We start from the raw sequence: 26,141 nt of genomic DNA on the forward strand, positions 1-26,141 counted from the left end.
GAGAGTATATGACAGTCAGTACAAATAAATGGTCAATTCAATATTGATCAACATTTGTTTTAATACAGTACTGCAGAAACAGCAGAATGATACTCAGAACACACTAATGAACACTTAACAACCAATGCAAGCTTGAAGTCAAAAAATCAAAGTTGTTGAAACCAATTTTAAAGTTAACCAATAATGATAAGGGAGAAACAAGATGTCTACTATAATTGCATTCTTACAGAACTTGATGATGCCAATCATATTATCCTAAGACAGATCTATTTATCAGTTTGAATTCTGAACTGGCAGCAACAGCTGGAGGCCTCAGTTAATGATAATAGGTCAAATTTGATGGTGATATATACTGAAGAATAAAAGAGTCAGCCCTTCAGATGATCAGTTTTAGCCAGAACTTTAGAATCTTAATTTTCACACAGCACATAAAAACAGAGGTCTAACAGCACAGCTAAGTTTCACAGATGTTACAGCACCGGTATGACTCAAAGGTATGAATGGTTGACAGATATGATTCACAAGTATACAAGCTCCATATAGTTAGTATAGTCCTCACACAACAATATAGTTCTCAGAATGTCTCAGTGTAGATCTCGGATAAGTCTCAGTATGGTTAAATGGTATATGCACAGATATGTTGAGATATGGTCACATGTTTGTAAGAATGTATGTTAGTAGGTATGTTTCTAGCAACATTGTCAGAGATGTATGGTTGACAGGTGTGCACACAGACAGGCACACACGTAATGTCATACATGGTCATCACCACTGGTCTGGTCTGGAACCTAAAAGACAAAAGCAAACAAGTTTTCCAAGAAACGTCTGCAATTGTCCTAACAGTAGCCTATTCATGGCTTTCATAAGGTCCCTTTCCACAGGAGTATTAATCAAGCACCAAATGCATTCATAATCTAGGTGCTTGATTGTATAAACCTGTGGAAAGGGACCTGATGAAACCCATCAATAGACGAACTATGATAGCATACCGTGATAGTGTTTACTTAGGCTACGTAAGAATCAGGAGCATAGAATGAAAACAGCCATGGGCTATTTGATACACAAACAAGCGGTGGTAAAAACGTTACAAATTTGGTAAAAATAAAAACAGGAGCATATTTGTTAGCTTTAACTAAAATGTGAACGGTGGAAGCTATAACGTTATGACCATCAACAAGTCACGTTATTCATGCCCTTCATGACACCCATGATGGGTTTCATCAGGTTCCTTCACACTGTATAAATCAAGCACCAGTCTGGATTCATAATCTATTCTAGGTGCTTGATTCTATACACCCGTGTAAAGTGACCTGATGTCGAATAAAATCAGAGCCATAGTATCTGTAGGCCTACTGCTCTGGTTTACGTTAACGTTCTAGTTAAAACGCTGCTGGTTAGTAGGCCTAATGAACAAATGTAACGTTACATTAGGCCTATGTTTGATTGTCGTTATCTATCGAAACCTACAGCTAACCGGTCACTGTAAAGTTGACGACATATTAACGTTGATTAACAGTGGGTTTCCTTACATAATCAACGTAGCAAGGTGCTAACGTCCACTAGCCTTTTTCACTAATGTTAAAACGTTAACGTTACCTAACGTTATAACGTTAGTGTAGTTTATATGTTTCATACATTCATACATATATAACACTAACGTTACATAATGTTTGACGACATAAATGACTCAAATACCAAAAGCCGGAACACTTACCATGTCTGTAATTAGAGAAATGTGCCTCTGAATGAGAGTTTCAAGAGCAAATAAAGTGACCACGGCACAGCAGCCGAAGACGTTCAGCAGATTCACAGCTCCAGGTAGCTCTGCTACTGTTGATTGCGTTCAGCTGGAGGTCATGTCATAATGCTAAAAGTTGCCGCCACTGCGGTCAATGTTAACTCTATGAGAATTTCTTGCTCTTTTATCGTAAATATCTCAAAAAGTATAAAGTTCACAAATGTAAAAAGACATTGTACAATTGTCCGTTACAAGACCTTTGTAGGAGTGTTTGAATGACGTCAAACGGTTCAGTGGTTTTAGAGCCTTTAAACGTCAAATTTGGTCGGAAGAAGAATAACTAGAAAAGCATTTCCTGAAGGAAATACAGTGCATGAAAATGCAAAAATATGATGTAAAATATCATACAGAGTAAAAACAAACTATATTGGTTGCTAGGTAGATGAGGTTTAATATAGTTGGAATGACTGAACAGTTAAATAGGTGGATAGTTTAAATGGTTAAATTATTTAGGTAGATAGTTGACGATAACTGACAGTTGGAATGGCTCTAATGTTTGCTAGCAGTTATGCTAACTATGTTAACAAAGATAATAATGTAAACCAAGTTACTTAACTTAGTTAATTTAGCTAATGTTTTCTAGCAGTTTTTTTTTGTTAATAATGTTAATGCTGTTAACTATGTTAAAATGTTAACTATGCTAACCATGTGACTTAGATAACTTAGCTAATCATTTTTAGCAGTTATGCTAATTATGCTAACTAACATGCTAACATGTTAGCATGTTAACTATGTTAACAATGTGACTTAGCTAATCATTTTTAGCAGTTATGCTAACTATGCTAACTAGCATGCTAACTATGCTAACCATGTTACTTAGCTAACTTAGCTAATCATTTTTAGCAGTTTTGTTAAAAATGTTAACAATGCTAACAACGTTAACATCCAGAAGAATCACTATGGGAGAGTTACAGGAAGAACTTTGGGGTCACCAAGTCTCCAAAAGAATCTTCAAAAGTTACCTCAGTATTAAAATATTATTTAGAGGGCATGCCTCTAAATGCCTTCCCTGTCATTTAATTACAAATGTAAATGTGAGAAATGACTGAATGCTAGAGTGACTTTGTCTGGAGTCATGATCTATTATCAGATTAAATTAAAATTGCTCTCTTTGGCAAGAAACACTCTAGGTGGATTTGGTATACATATAAGAATAACTATACTGAAAGAACCCCATGCCTAATGATGACTATGGTGAAAGGTATGTGATATTGTGTGGCTGTTTTTATTTTATTAAGGCCCTGAGAACATTATTCATACATCATGAACTCCAGATTGTCATGATTGGATCATTCATCAGGTCAATGAACCAAAACACATGTCCAGATCAAACCAAAAATGATTTACTGAACACAAAATCAAGCTTCTGCCATGGCCATCTAAGTCATCTGATCTAAACTTCATGGATAAAAAGTGGGGAATTTCATGGAAACTCTACCAGGGGTGCCTATAATTCTGAAGGGAGCTGTAAATTAGGTCCCTAAATATATAACCTTGTTCTGTAAAGCAATTCTATCCCTTATCCATTAATGTTGTTATTTCTGGAGCTCAGAGGGGATCTTTTCTTACAGCCAGTGTTACCCAGGCGATAAATTACCTTGTTCCCATATATTGAAACGGAACCTTTTGTTGATTGCTCTCTAGGCAAAATATCAATTATTTATAAAAGTTTTTTGCATACTTTTATCTAATTAAATAATGAAGAATTATTATATACAATACATCTCTTTGAAAAATCATTGTTACAGGTGCTCTCTCTGTGGCAAGCATACTTTACACAGCATCTGATTAGGTCCCAATTAGGTAGACATCAAACTAAACCAGAAACCTTAAAAGTATAAATATTTTAATTGAATAATTGATTTTTCAATATGTAATTCATTCAAACCGTTCACAAAGAGACTCCAAATCAGCTCTAACAACTGAATATGTTGCCATGTTTATGAACGGCAAAACTTAGCTGTCCATTCAGATGGAACTCTTTTTTGAGAAAGTTCCCAATATATTCTCCATAAATTACATCGCAGAACACCCATATCTGCGATATATTTCTCTGAAAATTTGCATTGCATGTTGGGAGTTTGGATTGCCGCACAGCCCGAGTTATTTTTGCCCAGACACTTTCTATGTGGCGCGGTCCACAGTTCACTTCACCAATTATCCATTTGGCTCTTTGGCGTAGTTCAAGACCGTGTCTTTCAATAAGCTTTTGGAACTGTTTAGAAAGTGTCTGAGTGTTCTCGCTGAATTTTGCACCTGAGGCGAAGACACTCCATGACCGCCTAAACCTCTTGGTTGTGTTTTCATTCTCCTCTGACGTCTTGACATAGTCGCAATCATCTGCACATTCCAAAAGTGTCACCTGAGGCTTCTCGGTAAGACATGTGTTTCCTCTACACAGAGAAATGGGCTGTGGTTCAGTAAATGACACCAATGGCTCCGGAGACGGCTGGTGTAAAAGCAACCCCTTCAAGTCCTCCGCCAGAACAATTGGGGCTCTCTTCAGAGGTCTGATAGGCAGGTATTGGTCCTCATGCGTAGGAAACCATGGCCTAAAGGTGGGCAGCACACGGCGAGGGAAATCCTCTAGTGCCCTCTCAGCAAATGTGACCATATCGTTTGGACCATTTTTCTTGTAGTGCAACACTACATCCATTCAAATTAGGCTGATTTGTGGCGACCGAAAGTCGGGATCTGTGCCAATTCAGTTTGTCATTTGGAGTAAGCTTCCTGTAACATAAAGCCATATATCATAAGGCACTGGAAGAAGTAGGCTAACCTAGTCAGTTCAAGACAGAACATTGGGGTATTTTGTCGCTATCTCCAAACGTGAGTTCAGTGATATGATTCACTGTCTCTGTAAAGACAAAGGAAATTCAACTTTCACACAATCTTACTTAAAAGGGGCAAATGTTTACATTTATCCCTAGCTTTTTACCTGTGATCTACCCGTAGCGTTGTTGTTGTTGCTGCCTGCCTCTTTTTTTTTTTTTTGGCAGTTGGCGAACAGCTTTTAGGTGCATTACCGCCACCTTCTGAATAGGAGTGTGGGCAAAGACACAAAAAACAATCTTTGGTGTGGGTCTGGATATCTGAATACTCTTCTTCTGTAAGGTTTATTGGCAGTTTGCAAACCAAACTTAGTGCACTACCGCCATCTTCCGGGCTGAGGTGTGATCCAATGGGCTTCTACTGGAACACCAGGGAGGCGAACACATTAAACTCTTAAAATGGCTATCAAGATAAATGGAAAGGAATCAGGCTATTACAATTATTTTCATCATTTTAAATTGATTTACTATTGTAAAAATGAAGGAAAGACAAAGGCAAGGGTGACAAAAGCAAGCAAGAAAAAACAAACTGTTACAGGTGTCACTCCACAACAGAAGGTGGCGATAATATACAATTCAGCATCTAATCCATGTAGAGGGCGGAGAATCAGTGCAGTGCCACTGCCGTGCTCTCCATAGACTGCTCTTGTGCTGAAAAGCTACGTGTACTTTCCTACTTTCCTAGCAAACGTTACCGTTTTGTATCATCGTTTCTTTGGTTGACTACAAATGGCCCATTTGACAACAAATCCAAACGACAAAGAAAGGTTGGCTAGAATTATTGGACGTTGTACACACAAGGGTGTCTGTCATGAACTTAATTGCTACCTAACATTTGAGTTTGCTGCTGCTATGAAAAGCTAGTTGGACAGCTGACTAGCATGTTGGTAGACTACGAATCCTTCCTGTTATAGGGTTGACACTAGGCTACTCTTAACGTTATTACTTAACGGTGTGCATTGATCATGGCTTGATGTTGTTTTAATGTTGCTCAACGTAGTTTATATATTTAGTGTGTCGTCACTTGTCAAGTAAACTTTGGGTTTGGCGTTCAAGGTTTACTCTGTGTAACCTGATCACCTGTTCGTTCTCATTTCTTTCAGATTTATTTGCATTTACCCCGTATATATCAACAGCAAGAAAACCTTAGCCGAGGGCCGCAGAATACCCACGGAAAAGGTGAGGTAACACCTCGATTCTGAATCAGCTATGATTGGGAAAATGCTGTTGTCATATATTGTTGTAGCCTACGAACGACATTCAATTTGCTGGGCACTCCATATAACATCAATGTAAGAATAGCCAATTGTCTGGAAGCATTCAGTTGTTTTGTTATTCTAGGCTGTTGAAAACCCCTCGTGTGCAGAGATACGGGATGTTTTAACAGCGGCAGGATTAAATATTCTGGTGGAGGTGAGTTATGATGATCTTTCTCTCTGGAATCTAAATGCATGGACCATGCATAATGTAAATTAGTAATGCTGTGTGTGGCTTTCTGTAGAACAACAAGATGCACCCTCGTGAGTGGAACAGGGATGTACAGTTCAGGGGAAGAGTTCGTGTCCAGATCAAAGAGGAGGATGGAAATCCTTGTCAAGAGAAATTTTCCTCCCGTAAGTGGTTGATTTACAGAATGTGGTTTAGAGTAATATAAATTAAATATAAATATGTGCAGTGTATTAGCAGTTACCTTAAGACCAGACTAATATGGCTATGTAATATCAACAATGTATGAACAGCATGTACAGATATGTGCAATGTAGTAGCAGTAACATTATAAAATCAGTAAGAGTGGTATAGATATATGCAGTGTATTACCAGAATATAAAATAAGAAAACAGAATAAATGTGGATATTCAGTATGAAAAATAAAGACAGATATGTACAGAATGCAGAGCTATGTGTGGTAACAGTACCATTGTAGTGCAGAAACAGTAACATTATAAGAGTAGTAAGAATAAGTGTATGTGCAGGATGAATAGTATGAAGAGCAGTAGAAAATGGCTATATGTAAGTGTAATTACAGTATGTACATTTGCAAATAAATAGATAGAACACTATGGATGGGATAGGGTAGTGGGGGGGGTTGTCCGCCTCCTTGTTGTCCCTGTTAAGGTTGCCAAGTCGTGGACACCTCAACAGGCACAGGCACAGGCAAGGAGACATTGGGCAGGGGCAGTGGGGGGCTTAGTTGGTTGGTTGTCACCAAGGTGCAGAGCTAGATTTCTGTAGGGTGACAGCTGCAGGAAAGAAGCTTCCTCTGAACCAGCTGGTTTGGGTGCTGAGAGACCTGTAACGCCTCCCTGAGGAGAGTGAGGTGAACAGTCTGTGGTTGGGGTGAGAACAGTCTTTGATGATGCTGAATGCCTTACGCAAGCATCGCTTGCCCTGGATGGCCTCGATGGAGGGGAGTGAGGAACCGGTGATGCATTGGCCAGTTTTCACCACCCTCTGCAGTGCTTTTCGGTCGTAGGCAGAGCAGTTGCCATACCAAACTGTGACACAGTTGGTGAGGATGCTCTTGATGGTGCAGCGGTAGAAGTTCACCAGGATCTGAGGAGACAGGTGGACTTTCTTTAGTCTTCTCAGAAAGAACAGACGCTGGTGAGCCTTCTTGATCAGGGTAGAGGTGTTGATGGTCCAAGAGAGGTCCTCAGAGATGTGGACACCCAGAAACCTGAAGCTGGTGACACGCTCCACTTCAGTCAAAGAGTATACAGTAAATCCTGGAAGTAGTACCACTCTGGATATAGTGAATATTGTCAGAGGGGTCAAAACCTCTGTATTTGGGATTGGCTAACCACCTGGAATTTTGCCACCACACTTTGCTATAGTCTGCTGCTTCCAACTCATGTACACCTACACTCACTCACCAACTCTATGAATGTTGATGGTGCCAGTATGTACACTTGGGCTTGCACATTCTTTCTTTTTCTGGACGATTAGAAATGTTATGTTCTTATATTCACAGGTAAAGATGTGATGTTTTACGTAGCAGAAATGATCCCAAAGTTGAAGACAAGAACACAGAAGAGTGGAGGTGGGGACACAGGAGCACAGCAAGGAGAGGGAGGCAAGAAGGGCAAGAAGAAGAAGAAGTAGATTATGTGTCTGTGGGTCCACTTGTGATTTTTGGGGGTTTCTTGAGTTTAGGAGCTTTATTCAATCTAAGCAGAGGGTTGTACAATTGTAGTCATCCTCAGGTAAAAATGCTGTTTTTTTTATTAGATTGTTGAGGATTGATGGTTAATTTTGTGTTTACAATCACTGTTGTTGGTTCGATAGAAATGCAGTTTCTTTTTAATTTGCATCTGAATTTGTATCTGCAAACAGTATGTCAAATACAATGAACCACAGTGAAAGAGACAAAGACTTCAAAGGATTGCCATGACCGGGAGCAATAACCACATCCTTATGTATGTTTCAACATGGGGGATATGGCAAAACTCCCACTTTTTTTCTTTACTCCTTTCTTATGTTATATTTACTTTTGGATTTTTTTTTTTTTTAACAAGGAACAGAAGAGGCAAATTCTTGGGATACTGAAAATCTTGCTTGGCCATGCTGAAGCATGTGATAGGGACACAAATGTGTTGCAGTGAATGGAGCAGGAGTGTTACATTAGAGCTGCACATTATATAGGTTGTGGCCACATATTTGTATTCCACTCACATGATTTAAGGACTAGTGGGTGTGCTTCATTTTCATCAACATGGTTTTACCTCTCCTCTTCCATTGTAGAAATTGTGCGAAAGGATGTCTGATTTAATAATGAAAAGCAGTCATGTAATAAAGGATTCACAAATACCGAATGCATTGACCAATTTTTGTCATATCGTTGTGAAAAAAATGCTTAAAATTTTTTGTTTTAACCCCAAAGCATTTTCATTCTCCACCCCTTAGATGATCAAAATGTTTTTAGCAGCTTTGGGGTAGTAATGAGTAATGCCATATAGTTGAAGAAATGTTTTAAAGGTCCTTTATGTTTTATGGGCAACATTTTTATTTATGTGTTAGCTATGAATACATAATTAATATGAATATGTATGAGTGCTCAATAAGGTATTAAGCGTCACAAATAATTTACTCTTGGTAAATCCTTAACAAACAACTGGTTGGTCTCGATCTAAGGTTATTGATATATGAATACAAACTACATTGTCTTAATGTGTTACTGTTCTCTCACTACAAGTCACATATCCAGACAGTGTATAAACTATTTTGATCCATACTATATACCAGTAACCTTAGATCAAGAACCTCAAGATCAACTAGTTGCTTTCTTGTTTAAACCTAAAGGAGTGCTTTCACAAGTTAACTCAGTGAGACTGCATTATGGCCATGAACAACATCTTTGATTAAACCAGTCAAAGCCAGATATAACAGTACAACAAAAATACAACAAGCAGACAGGTGTCAAGACACTCTGGAAAAACTAATATTGGGAATAGGAGTTCAACATGGATTTGCTTTTGAAAGATAAGAATATGTTACTCTTTCACTTGTATCACTACCAGTATTACTTTCACAACTGTAACTTTTGCTGTTATGGTGAATAATATCACAGCCTCTCACCTGTGTGCGAGGTAAACATTCCCATCACGTCAGTGTGAATCAGACCCTTCTGTCTCGTGACAGCACCTGTCAGCACAGCCGTCAGGCTCCATATTTTAAGTTTATTATTCTGAGTGTGGGAGTGGGGGCATAAACACGTTGAGATATTCTGGCAGGCCATCACGGGCTGAGAGAGTAGTCTGTCATGTCCTTCACTCCACCTGTTGCTCTCACAGGTCTGTGAGACTCCCTCTGGTGCCACGGAAGCACCCAGATATTGCACAGATAGTCACTGTCCCACGTGCCAACAGCATGATTTGAATCACGCCTGACTGCTCATTAGAATCTTTATTTAGTACAGAAGGAGAGATCTGTCTCCAGTGTGTCCTTAACCTCGACTGTAGATTATCCTGGCTGTTATGTTTTTAATAAAGAAATAACTCACAATTAAATATATCTAGAGAAAATTCAGGACAGAATGGCACCGGTCTCATACATGTTTGAACAAAGAAAAGGTGCTGATATTGGATGACTACATATTCATTACTGGCTGTAAATCCGTCACTGTTCTCCTGTCGTAGTTTGACTAAAGAGTTTGTCAGTTTATATATACCCATAAATATCTCCTTGCTGCTGACAGTTGGGTGGGGTTCTAGCTGTCCAGTGCACATAAATATCTTTGTTGGTGTCTTTAAAACAACAATCTGGATGAGGTCTCACCTATTGTAGTGCCACCTAAGTCCACACAGACTTGTTAAATATCAAAAACACAGTTAATATATGGAGGACAAAGGGCTTCAAAGAGGACTATTCAATGGAAAAAATATGCTGACACAGACATTACAAGTGAATAATTTATTGGCAATGGCAGGCTTTTGTGTTCATCTCTAGTGGGGTACAGCGAGAAGGAAGAGGTTCACTCCTGCGTTGGCTCGATCTCCATTTCTGGCTTTTCGGCCTGCATCTCCTCCCAGTCGACCTCCCCGTTGACCTCCCCGTTCAGTGTAATCTCAACCTCCTCCATATCCTTTAGCCCAGTACCCCGACTCTCCTCTGTCACCTCTGTCTCTTCTGTCTCCTCCGCTACATCGGTCACCTCCTGCTCTTCAGAGTTCTCATTTGGTTCCACCTCTCCATTCTGCTCCATCTCCTCCACGTCATTGGCCTCCTGTTTCCCGTCAGTTTCCCTGTTGTCTTTCCCTTCATCTCCCTCTCTCGCTTTCTTGCCCTCCCTCTGCTGTAATTCCTCCAGCTGCTGCTCTGGCTTGGTTCTCTTCAGGCGTTCCTCGTTGAAGCTCTTCAGATGCTTGGTTCGGCTCTCCAGTCTCCAGAGCCATTCATCTCTCAGCCTGAAACAGTCCAAGCAGTGTCGAGTGAGGATATCTCAAAAGTATTGGTCAAGAATTACTACACTTATAAAGACAATAAAGCATGATTCTCGAAAAAACTATTGATAAAGTTTCCATTTCTGCTTTTAAATCAGACTTTTAGTAGATCATTGTTTTGGAGTTAATTGTTTAGATGATCACAATCTGGTCTCACATTAAACCTGACTTCTTTTGCTGTCTGATTCAGCTCAAATGAGTAAGCAGCCTGGCTGCTTTCACAACAGAATGGTGTTAGTGGGCAGTTCTTTTCTCTCCATCATGCACTCAGTTGGATGACTCTTATCTTTGGCACCTTCTTGACATTGATATGGATTATTACATTTGGATGTTGCAGTGGTGGATAATCCTCTGACCTTAAAGCTTTGAGGGAGGTGAGGGCTATTGTATGACACCTACGGGAGACTGAGCTACCAAAAATGTTCCAATGGACTTTGCTGATCCGCTGTGGATGCCATCAGTCCTCGGTGGCCTTTTCCCAGATCCAGCTTTACCCTTCTCTAATTGTGTTTCATCATGCAGATTTGTCCTACATAAAACGTACGTAAAGTTTTTTATACATAAAATGAGATTAATCTTTTGCCCATTTCTTGTATCCTACTTACAATGTTTTACTTCTTTTTACATTTCAATTGAAAGAAACATCTGATTTCAGCATTCTTATTTTAGCCCCCTTCCATTGCACGCTGTGTGAAACCAATTAGTTGATGGAGTTTAATGATATTGATGATAGAATTAGAAAGGGCACCAGCTGCTGAGAAGCTCAAGGAATTTTAGGCATTTTTCAACTAGTTTGAGCAAATTTTTGAACAAATACTGTCGTTGAATGCAGCTCAAAGAGACAGTGAAAGTACATTGGTTGGTGTTTGAATTTTGAACACATTAAATGAGATACATCATCCAACAGTGTCCAGCACCCCATAATTGTATCTTAGCAACTAGGAAGAATGTAACATAACTAGTCATCAACCTTACTATCACATGATGGTGGGTATGTAGATCCTCTGTGGAAAAAACAAACAAACAAACAAATTTTATTGGTCTATGTTGCTGATGTGGAAATTGAACAACAACAGCAACACATTACATACCCAAAGCGCTCACCACACACCAGCTTGAGGTGGAGGGTGAGGGAATCAAACAGCCATTTACACTGGGGGATGATTAGGAGGCCAGATGGAATGAGTCAGGGTGGGAATTTTAGACACCAGGAAAGCCCTTCTTTGTGATGAGCGCCACGGGACCTATAATGACCTCAGTGAGTCAGGACCTCGGTTTAACATCTCATCCGAAATGGACAATGACTATGTCTAAAATTCAGCCAATGTACTTTCATTGTCTATTTCAGAATAACAGTGGTAATTAATGTATGTTCTAATGGATGCATGTCAACTGTTATCCTACTGAACTTTACAAGCTTCTCACATCATACTTGTGGCTATTTTGGACATATGAGAATGATCAGGGGGACACACTAGTGCTCTCAGTGCCATGATGTTTTACACCTAATCCTTCATCCCAGTCAGATTTCCTTTTCTTTTACCAATTTTAAACTCCCATAATTATCATATGGCTGGAAAACAGTCACTGCAACTAACACTCAACCATTATGATGTTTTCTCTAGCATTGTCTACCTGTACAAGATGCTGCAGTAATGGAATTTAACTAGCTGGCTATTGATATGGGAAATACTGCACATATAAAATGCGATCTAAAATGTAGACCAGATCATCACATATAGATTCTTACAATGTGAAGAGCACTTTGTATCCTCTCCAGCTCTGTTGGTGCCATAGTGCAATTAAGGGAAAAACTCTTTTAATGGACCTACTTTGCCAGGGCGCTCTTCTTCATTCTGCTTTCCTCGGTATCGCTTACTTGGGAGTGCTTATCAATTCGCTGCTCCCAGAATGACTTAATGATCAGTTTCTCATGGATTAAAGCCAAATTCATCTAAAAGCAAAACAGAAATGGGTACATTGATGAGTTAATATTCTCATATGCATAGTTTTGTATAAAGAGAGTGTGACTAATGTACTGTAGAATGCCAAATGTTACATTATGGTTGCTCTTTTATTCTGGGAAAGTGTGAATGTAGCCAACATACTTGCCACAATGGAAAGTGGCAGCGCTCCAGTCTAACTGGAAAGCAAAGGGAGCAGTGGCACCCAACAGATTTGAAGCCTGTCATCATATCAGGTATTTATATCAGAATCAAATTAATCACCATGTACTAAGGTCTTGTCTGGCCACACTGTGCCTACTGTTACAGAATATGTTCCCAGTCTCAAAAGTTATGACATCAGAATTCTCTAGGTTGGGTAGTAATTTCACTTACAAAACAGGCACCCACAGACATAATATCTATAATCAAGTCATTTACAATGTTGCTTTTATGTCACTATTCCAACAGACAATTTAACTGACCTTTTCCGTAGACTGAGTTCCACTTGCCTAGCAACTGCCTCTGCCTCAAGATGGCTGTGGACACTGTGAAGGCACCAGACTGCGCTGAGAACTGGCCTGTTGAGGATTAGTGGAGATCTGTCCGTGCTGCTGCAGTGCATCATGACCCCTCCAGAGGAGCGCGGTGAGGTGTGATGAAACAGAGCCATTCCTGCCATTGTTTCCCACATTGTGTATCTGATGACATTTTGGATTTAGACTGCCCACAACAATGCTGTTCTACCTACCAATGGGTGCCACCTCTCGTCTAAGACCAGCCCCTCGGCACACACCCACAGTGGATCAGGCAGGCACTTCGCCCCCTCCTCACCATGAGCACACACACACACACACACACACACACACACACAATACACAGAGTAGCGATACTGTCTGTCATCAGCACAGATACACACACAGTTGACTGTTGCATCAGTGATATCAACTTGTCCATTACTGTCTGCATTCCCTAACATGCGCACAGCACATTGTATTAATCACATATGCTTTATCAGGGGTCTGTATGGAGACCATTTAAGTGTTTGACAAGTTTTGTAATATACAACTGTTCTACATTAAGACAACAGTAACATTGCACACTCACACAGTCACACAGAATCCATCATAGACACCATCTCTTAACACACCCATCCATGAACACACACACACACACACAAGCTCTGTCATTGATACCATCCCAAATACACTCTTGTGGTGCCACTAGGGAAGCCTGGACATGCCTGACACAACTACGTCAACACCCAATGTAAGGCCATTTGGCTGCCACATACCAAGACCTGTGAAGCAGACATCGACACAGACAGAGAGAGAGAGAGAGAGAGAGAGAGACATACAGAGAGTGAGAGAGAGAGAGGCAAAGCAAAGCAAATCTCTGTTGGTGTTTTTGGATCTTGGGTTACCAAAGTCAACAACTGATGTGTGTATCATGTTCTCCTCCTTGTCCTGAGGCACAAAGTCAACCTTACACATGCGGTGAGACAGATACTTTAATTTAGGAGTGATGGTTTATGTAACAATGGTCATACTTCTGCCTCCAGTGAAAACAAAATGTCACTTTGCTATAATCACAGATGACATATCTCTGTTTATCAATCCTGCAACAAATGAATTGTTTAATCATGAGAAAGGATGTGATACCAAATGTAAAAATAGCTTTCTCAGAAGGCCATGAAACATCCAAAAACTGTCATGCACGCATTCTAAATTAACAATGAAGACTATCAACAATGCACATCAGCCATTTTCAATATCTCACAGCTGTCACTGATCACAGCAGATGCGAGAGAACCAACTACAGAAGTCTATTTGTGTCTGGGGATGGGTAGTGGGGTGGTGGAGGAGGAGAGGGGAGGAGTGTGGAGGAAGGATGGCAAAGGGCATTGTCTGTTATGGAAACTAATCCATTTCACTTGTTGTTAATGTAAATGACCAGAGTGTCAAAGTAGCCACAATACGTTTGTGAGAAAGCTTGAGAGTGCTCTGGAAAATATGAAACTGGACACAAATGCAATAGTAGCATACCTGACATTTCAGTATCTCTAGGCATGACATTTTCTAAGCCTTGGGTCTTAACCATAGGTCAAACAGAGATTGACTGGGGCTTCTATTTTAGAACCCCTCAGAGCTCCTACTAGATCTTCATAATTACACTATCGGTTTCGACAACTGATTATCTTGGCATTTGTTGCACCCTGATGTACTCCAAGATAATCAAGGCCTAATGCGCCTAAAAAAAGTGCTTCGGAAACATCTAGGAGTTCCTGCAATTACTGTTCTACAATGTGTGAATTCTTCCCAACCAATTGTCAATAAATGATATTGCATTATAGATCATTTGTCATCCTACTATATATTTGTATTGCCTGACAGCAGTCACTAAAGTGAGCAGAAGTGGTATAAGGTAAGACAGAAGACTGTAATCTGCCAAGTATCCCAACAGGAAACTCAATCCTTTAGGACTGCCATCCATCTCTGCCATGGTGCTCTAGGCTGGAGCCCCCGCTATCCTCTCGGCCCCAGTGGGCCAAGCAAGAATGACATTCATGAGGAGGTCTAGAGACAGCCCTGCCCTGGCCTCCCATCCTTCAGGACTAGCCTTGAGGCTACGGCTTAGCCTACGGCTTAAACCTGATCTAACAGAATTCACTTCAAAGAAATTCTTCTTCTTCATCTGCAGTTCATCTACTACTCTTTCTCTTAGCAGACCGACTAAGGCACCCGCTAAATCAGACAGCAGCAAGCAATGTAGCAATAAAAAAATCGAAGAAATGTCAGCTTGTACTAAAGTGTAGGCTACATACATGCACTCGGTGTGGATGACTCCAGTTTGCAGATTAACTTTGTTTTCATTTAAGACTGTGAGAAATATTTGAGTAGCATGACTGCTGACATTCCAGCCACCCCAAGGCCATGCGAAGAACATCTCTCTCCACTGGTGTTGGGCTGCAAAGCCGAGGCCTCCTCTTGTGAAAGGGACATTATGCATCTGTCAACAGCTTGGACGATGAAGTTACCACTGGGGCAATCAGTCAATGTCATACACTATCTTCTTCTTTTTAAGTTACACAAGTGTTGTTTTTCTACCTTAATATAATTGGCTTTAACTAATTTTTGCACATAACTAATGATGCACATAATAGTACAGGCATATAATATAGATTGCGAATGCACACCCAAAATGCCTGATACTGCACTATGTGTGTGCTGAGGACTCCACCCTGAAGAAGGCTGTCTGTGCGGTTGTCACTCAGCTCACTTTCACATATACCATTTTTTTTAATGTTTTCAATTAGATAAAGCCATTCAAATAAAGGCTTTATATATAAGAGTGCCTTGTTTAAAAATGTAAGAGTGCCTTGGTACCTAGTTCTTCCATTGTGTTCCTTTAAAAACATAGGGCTTAACTTTATCTCAGAGATGTGTTATTCTGATTAGCTGTTCTTTTCCTAATATTTTGTTGATTACAGAAGAATATTGAAGTTCTTGTGAATGCCAAAAATTACATAAGCAGTAAAATGCATTACAGTAAAATACATTGCAAAAAAATACCACATACTGTGTTGATGCAAAGGGTGGGCTGTTAGCCAATGATAATGAAATGCACCTATCTGGGCCCTAGCAACTAGGGAAGAATACAGTTGCACCCAAGATTACAACATTTATGTGCTATATTGGTCTAAAAGAGGCACATCAACCAAGTACCGCTCATTTGTGAAAGTGCAAAACGTAAATGCAAAGATAAGGCCCTTTGATCTCCAATATCTTGTGCCAAGAATGTGTAGCACAGGCACACACACACACACACACACACACACATACACACACACACACACACACACACACACACACACACACAGGATATATAGCCTAAGCAGTTCAGACTGTATATTGTTACAGAGTTACAGGAGTATAGAGCATGGAGAAAACAAGGGAATTTTTCTTTGTGTAACAGGTAGCAACACCAAGTGGCAGCCAATACCATGCACCAAGATGATCTTCTGTTTCTTTCAGAAGTAATGGCTTTAATGATAGCCTTAGATCAATACTGTGCTTCAAATGTAATCCTTACATGACCTCTGTTGAAGTAATTATGTGAGTGCTAAATCCACATGATGGCAAATAAACAAACACACCATTAATCATTTATTAATCTCTACTGCCCCCCTGCTGTTGCTGGGAGCTGAGGGTAAGAGTACTTTAACGGCGGCTGTTCTGAGGTCAGACCGCCCTCCAATGGGGCATAGGTTGTACAGCAGCCATAGAGTTCCCACTGTGGCAGTTCCATACCCAGACACTGTACTCTGACCAGGTTGTGGAAATGTTCATCATTATCAACTAGTTTCAAGAGGAGTTCTCTGGGGTTAAGAATCCAGGAAAATGGTTGCTGTACCATCTCAGATTTTTCAGAAGTTTTTCTGCATAATGTTTAGGTCCCAAAACGTAGACATGTAATCATAGACTCTGTGGTAATACCAAATACATACAAAACAAGTTTATAGTATCCTTGTAGTATAAAATACCCTTTTTGTATTTCAATCTAAGGCCTTGTAAAAAATCAATGAGCATGCCGTACAAACTTGTAATGGTTCAGTTTTACTGAGAACATGTTTGTCTTCCACCCTCCAAAGTTTGGGCTGGCTATGAATAACACTTTCCATGATATTAAAACATTGCTTCCCAGGTAATGTGTTTTTCAGACTGTAAAACTAAAGTAATTTCAAGGACTGAAAATGACATGAAGACAGGATTTGAACAGTAATATTATACAGGTATACATTGGGACCCATTCATGATATAGACGAGGTGCCTAAGTATACGTATGGAGGAGGGTCTGTGATGTTCTGGGGCTGTTTTTTAATCCAAATGCCCTGGGAAATTCAGAAGAGTTATTGGTGTCATCAAGTCCTAGAAATACCAGAGCATTACTGGATGCCTTTGCCAAGACACTAAAAGTGGGTCATGATAAGATCATCCGCCAGGTCAATTATCCAAAATGTATGTCTAGGTCATCGCAACAATGGTTTACTGAACAATCAAGTTTCTGCCATCTCTATCTCAGTCCCCTGTTCTGTAGTCCATAGAAAGACAGTGCCATTAGTTTAAGAAGACAACGCACAAGTGAGGATCTAATTCATCCAGAGATATTCTGTAAAGTGGAATTCTCTCCAACCCGTAGCTTTGTATTCTAACTTTATGAGATGCAGTAGAGGAAGATTAAGAGCTTTTTCTTTATCAAGATTTGCTTCGCTTCAAGGTTTAACCTTTCCTCATTGTTTTCATTGTGTAACTAAGATAAAATGATCAAAGATTATTGTTTATAGTCAAGTCAAGTCAACTTTATTTATATAGCGAATTTCATACATAGAGGTCATTCAATGTGCTTTACAAAAGCAAACAGGAATAGCTGATAAAAGCATAGAAGGGCAATAGTCAAAGAATAGTAATAAAATAATAATAATAAGAAAACATAAAACACACAAGGTAATGGTACATAAAATCATAAAAGGTCAATAATTTAAAAGTGTTTAAAAAGTAATAATTAAAACATAAAAAACAACATAGAATGATTATACTAGTCAAGAACCCAGCAGCACTCAATGATTCTTGAAGTAGTTCCAAACTGTGCACGCACACATATATGAAGAGTTCAGATGCAAAACCCTCTAAATCCGTCTGACCACTTTTCTTTTAAATGAGCATTTAAATTCAGGCTCCTATAGGTTTTTGCCTATAAATCGATATTTCAGACCAGGAAGAGAGTGGTATTTAGTGGGTTTAGAAGTTAAATTATTTGATTAACGTATACTATGTGTGGAGAGCATCCCCTCACCATCTTTATCTCATTTTTGACATAGGTGACATTTAGAGGCTTTTGCATCTGAACCCTTCATATATATTTCCTTTCAGGGCCAAAATGGCCGACCACAGGGCTCGATAGTCCCCCTCATGGAGTATTAACACCCAAATAGTTAACACTCAGTTTCAGAGAAACCCGGTAAAGCTGCAACTCTTGAACTGTAAAGAACAAGCTGTTACACTCTGACTATGCCCACTCAGACTATACTGCTTTTAACTAATCTTTTTATCATGCCAATACATGTTGAGGGCTCTGTAAACATATTTAAAGTCAAATATTCTCAATCACTTGATTATTAAATGAAATAAAACTATTTCAGGCACCATTTTATAAGTAGCCATTACATTATATTTGGCTGACGCATTACATGGTCCTTAAAAAAATCTGTGTTCATTGAACTGAACTGCTTTGTTGTTGTTTGGCTAAAGTTTACAGCCTATTTGTAACACACTATATTAGTATGTCAATAAAGTATTTTTTATTATGTTCAGATCTATTTTTATATGTTATGTATTTCAGCTATGCCTGTCTCTGTGCCTATACATACACCATTGGCAGCAGTACACACAGAGAAGCACACCAACAAAAAGCTACTATATCATGACACTATGACACTATATTATACCATTACTTATCTCATAATAATTGGGGATAATGTAAGGTAGAGTTGATCTGAGTCAGGGGTAGGTTAGGGGCTTAAGATGATGACATGGATGTCTACATCAGACTGCCTCTCATAACATAATGGGCCAGGTGTCACCTTCTCAGCCATGTGAAGCTGAATCAGAGCATGGCAGCACCCATCTTTAATTTCCTACAGACAGACATGACCTGATGTTTGGGTCTCACAGCTCACACTCAGTGGAGTGATAAACAGGACCCACATTACGACCTGTATTAGGTGTTGGAAAAAGGGGGTCAACATGCTGTTTTGCTGGGTAAGGGTACTACTAATGGTTGTGGGATAAGGTTCAATGTACACACATCTTATCAAAACATTCACTTGTTATCAACACAGACCTTTCCAATGTTACATAAAATCCAACCCACAACTTATTGCCATTTTTTTGCTCTGTGATATCAACATTATGATGAAGGTGGTGATGTGGAGTGAGTTGGCCATCATGGTGGGGCTTACATGTGAAGAGCAGGAGTATGACCTGAGGAGTCATATCTCTGCTGGTAAAAATAGCATGTTGGTCATTCAGGCAGGCTAAATACAGACACCTCACAGACACATGGGCTTCACAGTAAACAAGAAACGCAGACAGAAACCAGAAAGACAGCATACAGAGACAATACAGGTAAGAGAAGGAGCATTTACACAAGAATGCAGTGGAATTTCAGAAAATAGCAAAACTCATTGTCAAATAGACTGGCATTTGAATAGAAAGAACCAATGGCTTGCGCTGTTTATTGACTTTGAGATTTGAACAAATGACACAAAAGTGGTGTAATGTTACTGTAAGGTTTTATTTGTAAAAGCTGACTACAGATAGTGATAGTAGTGGGAAACATGTCTTCATGATTGGTACATTTGTTGCTAAACCATTATGCACAAAAGAGTTTGGGTGCCAAATGGGTCAAGTTCCTTGTGGAAGTAGCTGTCATACAAGAAGACCCACCCCCCTTTTTTATTGTTACTAAGGAATAGTTCATGTTATGTTACTCTCATGGAAGTTGTGAAATCTCTTGTTCTTGAAAGAATGTCTGGCATTAGGGGTGCTGCCACTGAAGTTGCTAGTCAACTGAGTGAAGCATTACACATCACACAAGACAGGTCCGACTACCTCTGCTGGTAACAGGAAATGAATGACCAAGGCTTTGAAATGCTGTAAAAAATGTTTGCCTTTCATGTCTAGCAACCTTGAAAGAGGGGTCCACAAATAGATCAGAAAAGTTTTCAACACAAATGATTTATGTCATTTATGTTCATGCTGGAGCATCTCAGATATTGCTAGAGAGGGAAAGAGAAGGTCAGAGGGGACGTAGAGCAGACACAGTCTGAGTCCCTTTCATGCCATTGTCTCATCCCTTGGGATTTTAGGGACCAGGCTGGGACATGACGTTCCCACAGTCAGCCAACCAGCTCACTTACGGACAGCTTGAGCTGAAGAAACATTGGGTGATTTTTTCAGAGTGATGACTGGCCATCAAGTGCTGTCCATGCCAAAGACATACTGTATACTGCATGAGCTGATAGGCCACAGTGACCTTTCTGCTTCTGAGGAATGCCAACAGCTCCTCAGACAGACTAAATGCTGTATCTATTTGGAAGAGCGTTTTAATCATGACACTTCCTAACTTCATTTATATAATCCCTTTACAACAGTAGAATCCAAAATAGCTGTTCAATTGTAACTGTACCTGTAGGGAATTGAACCAAGGCTCTTATCATAATCGTAATATGAAATATTTGAACAATGTCTCAATATATATTGTATACAAACACAGAGGTCGTTCTTGCCACCAAGGTTTACACAGACAGACACACAATTCAGTGCAGCCTCCTAATGACTTTGTTTTGAACAGGAGAGATAACAATGAAGTTCGGAATGGATACTGCGGTGCATGGTCTATCTTTGATCCGAAGCATGTGGGAGAGCCGCACGGAGAAGTCCCAGCAAAGTGCCACTACCCTTACTGCTTTTTAATCACTTTCAAACTAAAATAAACTAATATAGAATTAATATCAACAAGTAATAATAGATATGAACATAACATTATATATGTTTTACAGCCCAATGTTAAGTTAATTGTTTAGCATGGACTAACCTAATGACTTTGTTTTGATTAAGCTGAATCAGTCACAATGAAGTTGGAAAACAAGCTAGACGTTCCAGTGTACGACTTGTCCCTGATTCGAGGCATGTGGGAGACCCGTGTGAATAAACACAAAAAAAGACAGAGGAAGGAGCAGGAACGTCTCGCCAAGAGTGCACTCCAAAGGTGAGACACACACAGTGTGCTCTAACAACAGGAAAATGAATAATCACTGGGAAAATATACACTTGAAGGTGCCATGTGTAAGAATTGCGGTAAAAATATCCAATAAATGTGCTACACACATCAAAAGAATGAGAAGAAATAAGGGCGATGATGTCATTTAAAAAATGACAAGGTATAGTGCTGCAGCCACAGCCCGACAGGTGTCATAATACCAGTTTCGGCCATGGGAGGCGGTATGCGAGCAACATAACCGCCAGCCAAACTGCAATACACAAATAACTTGCACGGCTTGTGGGCGACTGGGCGTACTTGAACCAAAGAGTATACACCTGTCGGGCTGTGGCTAGTAATTTAGCATGCTAATTCAGGTTGATATCTCTGCAGCGCTATACCTTGTCATTTTTTAATGACATCATCACCCTTATTTCTTCTCATTCTTTTGATGCGTGTAGCTCATTTATTGGATATTTTTACCTCAATTCTTACACATGGCACCTTTAATGTGTGACGAATGACTGCTCAACACAGCATTTCTCTTCCAGTTTACAAAATGTATTTATGGCCCTATGGGAATATAGCATGACCAATATCAAAGCATAACAAGATACTCCACTCCCAAATTCTATCCAGACTAGCTAATAACCAGCACGCTCCATTTACAGTTTGGTAATCCGAATAAAGCCTCTAATGCTTGAGCTTTGGGGTTTAAATGGTTGAGGAATGTTGTATAGCGCTGGTGAGGGATTGACGATTGATTGAGTTGCCGATCTGAGGTGTGCAGAGTTTGAAGGTGCTACTGCTGTACATGCTGCATGCGCTGCAGGGTGAATCAGCAGTGGCAGTACCGCATAGCCTGCAGGAAGATGAAGAGCAGTGAGATGACCGAGCTGCAACACTACCTGGAGAGGTCATCACTGAGAGAGGTCACCATTGAGCCATACCTGGAGCCTACGGAGGGGCAAACCACAGAACCAGGTAAGCACAGAGACTCAGAGAGATGGTAAGAGGGATGGTCTGATGTTGCTACAGGAGAGGATTCATGTTCATATTGTACCATAGTGCTCATTAAATACAGAAACCCCTGACCAAGTTTCTGTGTTTGACATCCGAACCTGTCAGTAGATTCTACTGTGCTGGAGGTTGAAGAGAAGAGGTTCATTTTTGAGCTGAATGGAGACAAATGGACGGTAGGGCCTACAAACTGGTTATTTCGGCTGTTGATATGATTTTCTGAAATGTAAACAGTTTTTAAGAATCTTTTGTGAATAGTTTTTGATAAATCAAGTGCACATTAAGTGCACCTTTCAAAATCTGTGGTGCACAATGCCTATTTTCTAGGGATTTATCCATGCGGTATGTCTTAAGTTAGTATTTGTAGGTATATTCTAGGCTTCTTGTTCAGTCTTTTGAGGTAATGTCTTTTAATCGCAAAACACTAATATTTTCATTGCAGGAGGTCCCTGCATCCCTGTTTGAAATGACCCATCTACGAGAATGGCACATCTCTAGAACAAAGATCATAAAGATCCCGGAATTCATTGCAATGTTTCAGGACATGCGTGTTTTGGACATACCGAAAAATTGCATTGACAAGTTACCACCTGAAATAGGTAATCCTTAACATCCTCTGCGACATAAAACAAAACTGTTGTTGGGTAACTGGTCATCATCACAGCATGTACTCTTGTTTTGTCACAGGTAAACTTACAAAACTGAGAGAACTTAATGTAAGTTATAATAGGCTATCAGATATCCCCCCTGAGCTGGGTGATTGTGAGAACCTGGAAAGACTTGAGTTGACCTCAAATCTCAATCTCATGGAACTGCCATTTGAGGTAAGCCATTCTAGAGTTTTGACATTTGATAGTTTCCATACATTCATTGTTTCCATGTTCCAAGTCCACACTCTTTCTATGACCAATAATGCAACAACAAATGTACGATATCAAACTACCATACTACTCTTATACTCTACTATACTGTTATACTATGTGATGACAGCCTTCTGTAGCCCACCTTAACAGACCCTGCAGCTGGTCTCCAATGCTGTGGCAAAGATCTAAGCATCCTGGCATAAAAGCTCTAATTTGTACTTTCAGCTAAGCAACCTAAAGAAACTGGTTCACCTGGATTTAGCAGAAAACAAATTTATTGGCATACCCATCTGTGTTCTGCGCATGTCAAGTCTACAGTGGCTGGACTTCAGTAACAATAAACTGAAAGATCTCCCACAAGACATTGACAGGTGGGTGCAGAGACCTTCTCCAGCTCTTTAGTCTCGTTATCATAACAATCAAATATCATTGATTGTTCTTGCAAATGGTTTTGTTATTTTATTTTAATATTACACTTTTTTATTTGTATTAGGACTATCCTTAATATGTCTAAATATTTCATAAATATGTTTGACATTTCTTCTATTAAAATGAAAAAATAGGATTTTGTATGAAAATTAAACAGTAATGGTCAATTACAAGAAATAATTGAAATGTGAGATTTCCCTGGAAACCTACACATATCTGTTTGTCCATGTATTCAAGGCTTGAGGAGCTGACCACCTTGTTCATTCACAAGAACAAACTGACATACCTGCCCATGTCTATGGCAAACATGACAACCCTCACCACGATCGTCACCACCGGAGATGACTTAGTTTCTATGCCTTCGAAACTGGTTGATAATCCAGCCATGAAGTAAGTTTAATCCACCCATTAAAGCATGTTATGAGACAAAGAGTCCAGGTGCTAAAATTGCCTGTCTGCAGTCCAAACCTGTCAATTTATTTGCATCATGGAATGAAAAACATGCCACCCCATACTGTTGAACAACTAAAATCACATATTGGGCAGGTTTCATTCTCAAAACTCTAGCAACTGGTCTCCTCAGTTCCTTAACATTTACAGAATTTTGTTAAATAAACAGGTGAAGCAATGCTGTGGTAAACATACCCTGTCGGCCCGTCCCAACTTTTTTCGAAACATGTTGGCATCAAATTCAAAATGAACATATATTTTCCATGAAATATTCCAAATTTTCATGTTCAACTGTTGACTATGTCATTTGGCTGCTAAATATGTGTTTATGGGACTTGTATATCATCACATTCTGTTTTTATTTGCATTTTACACAACGCCCCAACTTTTTCTGATTTGGGGTTGTAATTCAGGGCTTCACTAAGGTACCTTGGCACACATGCATAGTGCTCACAACCTTTCATGTATACTTTTTGTATAATGCAGGTTTATTAGATTATTTGAAAACCCTGTTGGTGAAGAAACAGCAGAACTGGAGAACAAGGGGGATGCGGAGCAAACAGGTCCAGATCACAGTGAAAAGGAGTTCCTGCAGACCTACATAAACAGCCTCAAAGAAAGAGGTAAGCCCCAGTGAAGGTCACTGAAGAGATGGAATTTTATGTCCCACCATGAAAAACATGAGCTAAAAGAGCTAAAAGTATTCTTTTACTTACAGAAACAGCTCCAACATATGCCACAAAAGTGTCCCTGAGTTGTGTTCTGTGATGGAGACTTGGACGAAAGCAGCGTTTAAGGTCTTTGTGGAAGACCTATCAGTTGTTATGTTTGTGTGAACTTCTACTATGGGTCAAAGACACTGGTAGATGCATATTATGCACTGCTTCCTGGACGTTCCATGGTCTGTGTCTCTCCACTGTCATGATAAATAAGGTGAATTTGTGACATGAAGAAAGTGCTTCTGAAAGTGGTCAAAGTAGATATGTGGTCAGTGGGTATTTGCAGTGAATTTGTTTCACATATTTAACTTTTTAACATTCAACAACATCTAATTCCTTTTTGATACAGCAAGTCTGATAATTGTATTATTCCTGTATGGTTTGACATAAATGAGCATTACATGAACTGCATGGTTCTCTAAGTGCGTTTGATTTCAGATTTTTGTGTGTTTCATCTGTGAATATAGAACTGTGTTTTGATGTGACCAAACACATGTTGGGCAATAGTGCTTTTGTTCTTAGTTTTGAGTGACTGGAAATAGGGTTGAGTGTGGATGAGAAGTTGTTAGTATGTGAAACTTTGTATATGTGAATTTGTATATGCTGAATTTAATGTAAAATTAAAATATAATTTATTCAGTGATCCCAGACATATTTGTAGCCAGTTATTTCCTCCACCTTTGTGTGAAGGTAGTTATAGCAGCCAGCAACTAGACCGAAATGTCCTCATAACTCTGGTGATACAAAGGATCACTATACTTGAAAGAAGGTATAACAGTGACAATCAAAAAATATTGCCATTTTGTATTAACATATTTTATGTTGTATATATAGATCAGGCACATTTTATCAAAAGCGAAGATGTTGTATTAAAGAAATGAAAGCATCATGTACACTGCAAAGCACCACTCATGAACCAAGGAAATTTCAAGAAATTAGGCTAGTAACCATTGACTTAATACATAAGGATTGTTGCACAGCAAATATAAAGACATAGCGGCAATAACATCCTAATATACAAAGTGCTGCTTATTTTTACAAAACATTGCAAAAACAAATCAAGATCTAGATTGCTTGGCTACATTTTGAAAAGATAGGTTACATTTCACATCCACCAACAATGATGTGTAAATGCCTTTACAGGAGTAATTACACACAATACAATAGAATACTGCATTGCTGACTATAAGACATTCCATTATATAAATACAGGTTAAATGTAACAGGTAGCTATGGCGGGATACCTGAAGTTAGTTGTATCCAGCGGACAGCCTTTTTTGAATATACACCTTTAAACGCTTTTTGCGGAAAGATGAGATGTTCCTGAAA

The 26,141-nt window shown here is 39.4% G+C and overlaps 4 protein-coding genes and 1 long non-coding RNA gene across 8 annotated transcripts; 2 read left to right on the forward strand and 3 right to left on the reverse strand.

Annotated features, from left to right (window-relative positions):
- Window positions 1-41: 41 nt before the first annotated feature.
- On the reverse strand, window positions 42-1,917 carry LOC125294876. The gene is made up of 2 exons (XR_007193572.1): window positions 1,715-1,917; window positions 42-788 (listed from the first exon to the last, which is right to left on the reverse strand). It is a non-coding gene; the product is annotated as an uncharacterized LOC125294876 (long non-coding RNA).
- A 1,202-nt stretch (window positions 1,918-3,119) lies between these two features.
- Window positions 3,120-4,810, reverse strand: zgc:101664 (uncharacterized protein LOC450064 homolog). Its single transcript, XM_048244438.1, has 2 exons — window positions 4,737-4,810; window positions 3,120-4,528 (listed from the first exon to the last, which is right to left on the reverse strand). Exon 2 carries the CDS (start codon window positions 4,452-4,454, stop codon window positions 3,714-3,716), a length of 741 nt encoding a protein of 246 aa, XP_048100395.1. The 5' UTR covers window positions 4,455-4,528; window positions 4,737-4,810; the 3' UTR covers window positions 3,120-3,713.
- Window positions 4,811-5,237: 427 nt separating this feature from the next.
- srp19 (signal recognition particle 19) lies at window positions 5,238-8,436 on the forward strand. The gene is made up of 5 exons (XM_048244439.1): window positions 5,238-5,396; window positions 5,733-5,808; window positions 5,971-6,042; window positions 6,131-6,242; window positions 7,601-8,436. The coding sequence occupies exons 1-5, from the start codon at window positions 5,359-5,361 to the stop codon at window positions 7,729-7,731; spliced, it is 429 nt and encodes a 142-aa protein (XP_048100396.1). The 5' UTR covers window positions 5,238-5,358; the 3' UTR covers window positions 7,732-8,436.
- A 1,587-nt stretch (window positions 8,437-10,023) lies between these two features.
- LOC125294868 (protein SHORT ROOT IN SALT MEDIUM 1) lies at window positions 10,024-13,261 on the reverse strand. Its single transcript, XM_048243917.1, has 3 exons — window positions 12,997-13,261; window positions 12,401-12,522; window positions 10,024-10,532 (listed from the first exon to the last, which is right to left on the reverse strand). The coding sequence occupies exons 2-3, from the start codon at window positions 12,520-12,522 to the stop codon at window positions 10,100-10,102; spliced, it is 555 nt and encodes a 184-aa protein (XP_048099874.1). The 5' UTR covers window positions 12,997-13,261; the 3' UTR covers window positions 10,024-10,099.
- A 6,356-nt stretch (window positions 13,262-19,617) lies between these two features.
- Window positions 19,618-25,455, forward strand: lrrc2 (leucine rich repeat containing 2). Of its 4 annotated transcripts, none has more exons than XM_048243034.1 (11): window positions 19,618-19,695; window positions 20,924-21,019; window positions 21,190-21,340; window positions 22,164-22,315; window positions 22,460-22,527; window positions 22,794-22,950; window positions 23,039-23,175; window positions 23,440-23,585; window positions 23,881-24,033; window positions 24,580-24,716; window positions 24,812-25,455. In XM_048243034.1, exons 2-11 carry the CDS (start codon window positions 20,935-20,937, stop codon window positions 24,859-24,861), a joined length of 1,236 nt encoding a protein of 411 aa, XP_048098991.1. In that variant the 5' UTR covers window positions 19,618-19,695; window positions 20,924-20,934; the 3' UTR covers window positions 24,862-25,455. The 4 variants fall into 4 exon arrangements, with proteins under 4 accessions (XP_048098991.1, XP_048098992.1, XP_048098993.1 ...); XM_048243035.1 differs by having other exon boundaries at window positions 22,463-22,527; XM_048243036.1 differs by lacking the exon at window positions 20,924-21,019 and having other exon boundaries at window positions 19,627-19,695.
- The last annotated feature ends 686 nt before the right edge of the window (window positions 25,456-26,141 follow it).

The sequence above is a fragment of the Alosa alosa genome, chromosome 5 (assembly GCF_017589495.1).
Source record: "Alosa alosa isolate M-15738 ecotype Scorff River chromosome 5, AALO_Geno_1.1, whole genome shotgun sequence".
NCBI classification, from domain to species: domain Eukaryota; kingdom Metazoa; phylum Chordata; class Actinopteri; order Clupeiformes; family Clupeidae; genus Alosa; species Alosa alosa.